Source organism: Carettochelys insculpta, chromosome 5 (assembly GCF_033958435.1).
Source record: "Carettochelys insculpta isolate YL-2023 chromosome 5, ASM3395843v1, whole genome shotgun sequence".
Lineage (NCBI taxonomy): Eukaryota > Metazoa > Chordata > Testudines > Carettochelyidae > Carettochelys > Carettochelys insculpta.
In genome coordinates, this window is record NC_134141.1 from 38,306,965 (window position 1) to 38,308,453 (window position 1,489).

At 32.3% G+C, this 1,489-nt stretch overlaps 1 protein-coding gene across 1 annotated transcript; it reads right to left on the reverse strand.

Moving 5' to 3' along the window:
- Positions 1 to 572: 572 nt before the first annotated feature.
- On the reverse strand, positions 573 to 1,136 carry LOC142013058 (interferon kappa-like). The gene has a single exon (XM_074994106.1). It carries the CDS (start codon positions 1,134 to 1,136, stop codon positions 573 to 575), a length of 564 nt encoding a protein of 187 aa, XP_074850207.1.
- Positions 1,137 to 1,489: the final 353 nt, after the last annotated feature.

Here is a 1,489-nt window from a genome sequence, read left to right on the forward strand (position 1 = left end):
GTTGAAATTAACCAGACACAATATCAGCTACATTATTGGAAATAGCATATCCTGAAAGAGTGATAAATTATTTTAAACAAAAACATAATTTAAAAAAAATGAAGAAAAACACCATTTAATCCTAATATTTGATTTACATGATTCCTGGAAAATATCTATCCCAACGGTTCCTTCAGAATTAAAATCTCATCTGTACAAGTGAAATGGGAACCAAAACTAATGACACATTTTCTCAAAAGGAAACACTATTGGAATAATGTTAACTGCAACAAAATTACAAATTACCTTTGCAATATACTTATTGAAAATTAAGTGAGTTATTTTGTGTTCACTTTGCAATTTATTATTTAATAAATAATATTATTGTTGTTGAAGATTTATTACTGTTGAATATTGTTTATTGTTCATAAATAAAATATTTCTTAGCAATAATTTAAATGCAACAATACATTACTGGGAACATAAATAATAATAGAAAATCAGTGAGATCTAACTAGAAGTATTTTCATGGGGTAGATAGATAATTCAAAATTATTTTCTGATTCCAATTCTCAGATCAAAATGCTTATACCTTAGTTTCTAAGCCTGCTGGTAACTTTGACAATGAACTGAAGACATCTCCTTATTTCCAGGCGAATGATCTCCCAGGAACACAGGCTGTATTTTTTGTCTTTTAGAAAATTATATATGTTTAGGAAGTGCTTTTTCAGTTTCAGTCTCATGATTTCCTCTCTCCTTGAGTAGAGTTGTTTCTTCTGTATCTTCTCTGTCAAACATGCCTCCAGATGCTCAATCTTCTGATTCAGTCCATTCTGGAATTTTTCAAGAGCTCTTCCATCCCAAGCAGCTAATGTTAGATTTTTGGTAAAGATATAGAAAATCTGTACCAGGATCTCCTGAACTGACGCTTTGACATCCTCTTTCTCTCTGAGCTTTAGAAACTGCTCAGGGAACTTGAAATGTATTTTCTCATTTTGACATTGCTCAGGAAATTGTTGACCCATTTGGTCCAGAACTTGTAAATTTTCCTGGATCGCTTTGTTGTGCAGGAAGTGAAGAGTATTACAATCCAGAGTCGAAATTCTGGTGATGCACAGCAGCACAAAGCTAATTTGCAGAAAATAAAAAGTGGTCATGATAATGATGTCTCTCACGTCTTGACTGAATAGAAGACCAGACAGACACACTTGAATGTCTTGAAGGTCTTTTGTAGATTGCTGAATGTTTCTTCCATACCTATAAACTTAATTATTCTGTTGAAGTTTCCTTTCATCATTTTTGGTTTCAAAGGATTTTCCCCTATGTTTTGGAAACTTACCACTTTCACTTTCTGCTTCATGACTTCATTGTCTTGTACCACTTTCCTTTTTCTTTTGATGAGAAAATTAAAATATGGTATCCTCCCTTAGAGCCTTTAGTCTACTGTTTCTTAAACTTTTTGAGACCACAGAAAACCAAAAACTAATATTTTTAGGTGAAACTCCTACGA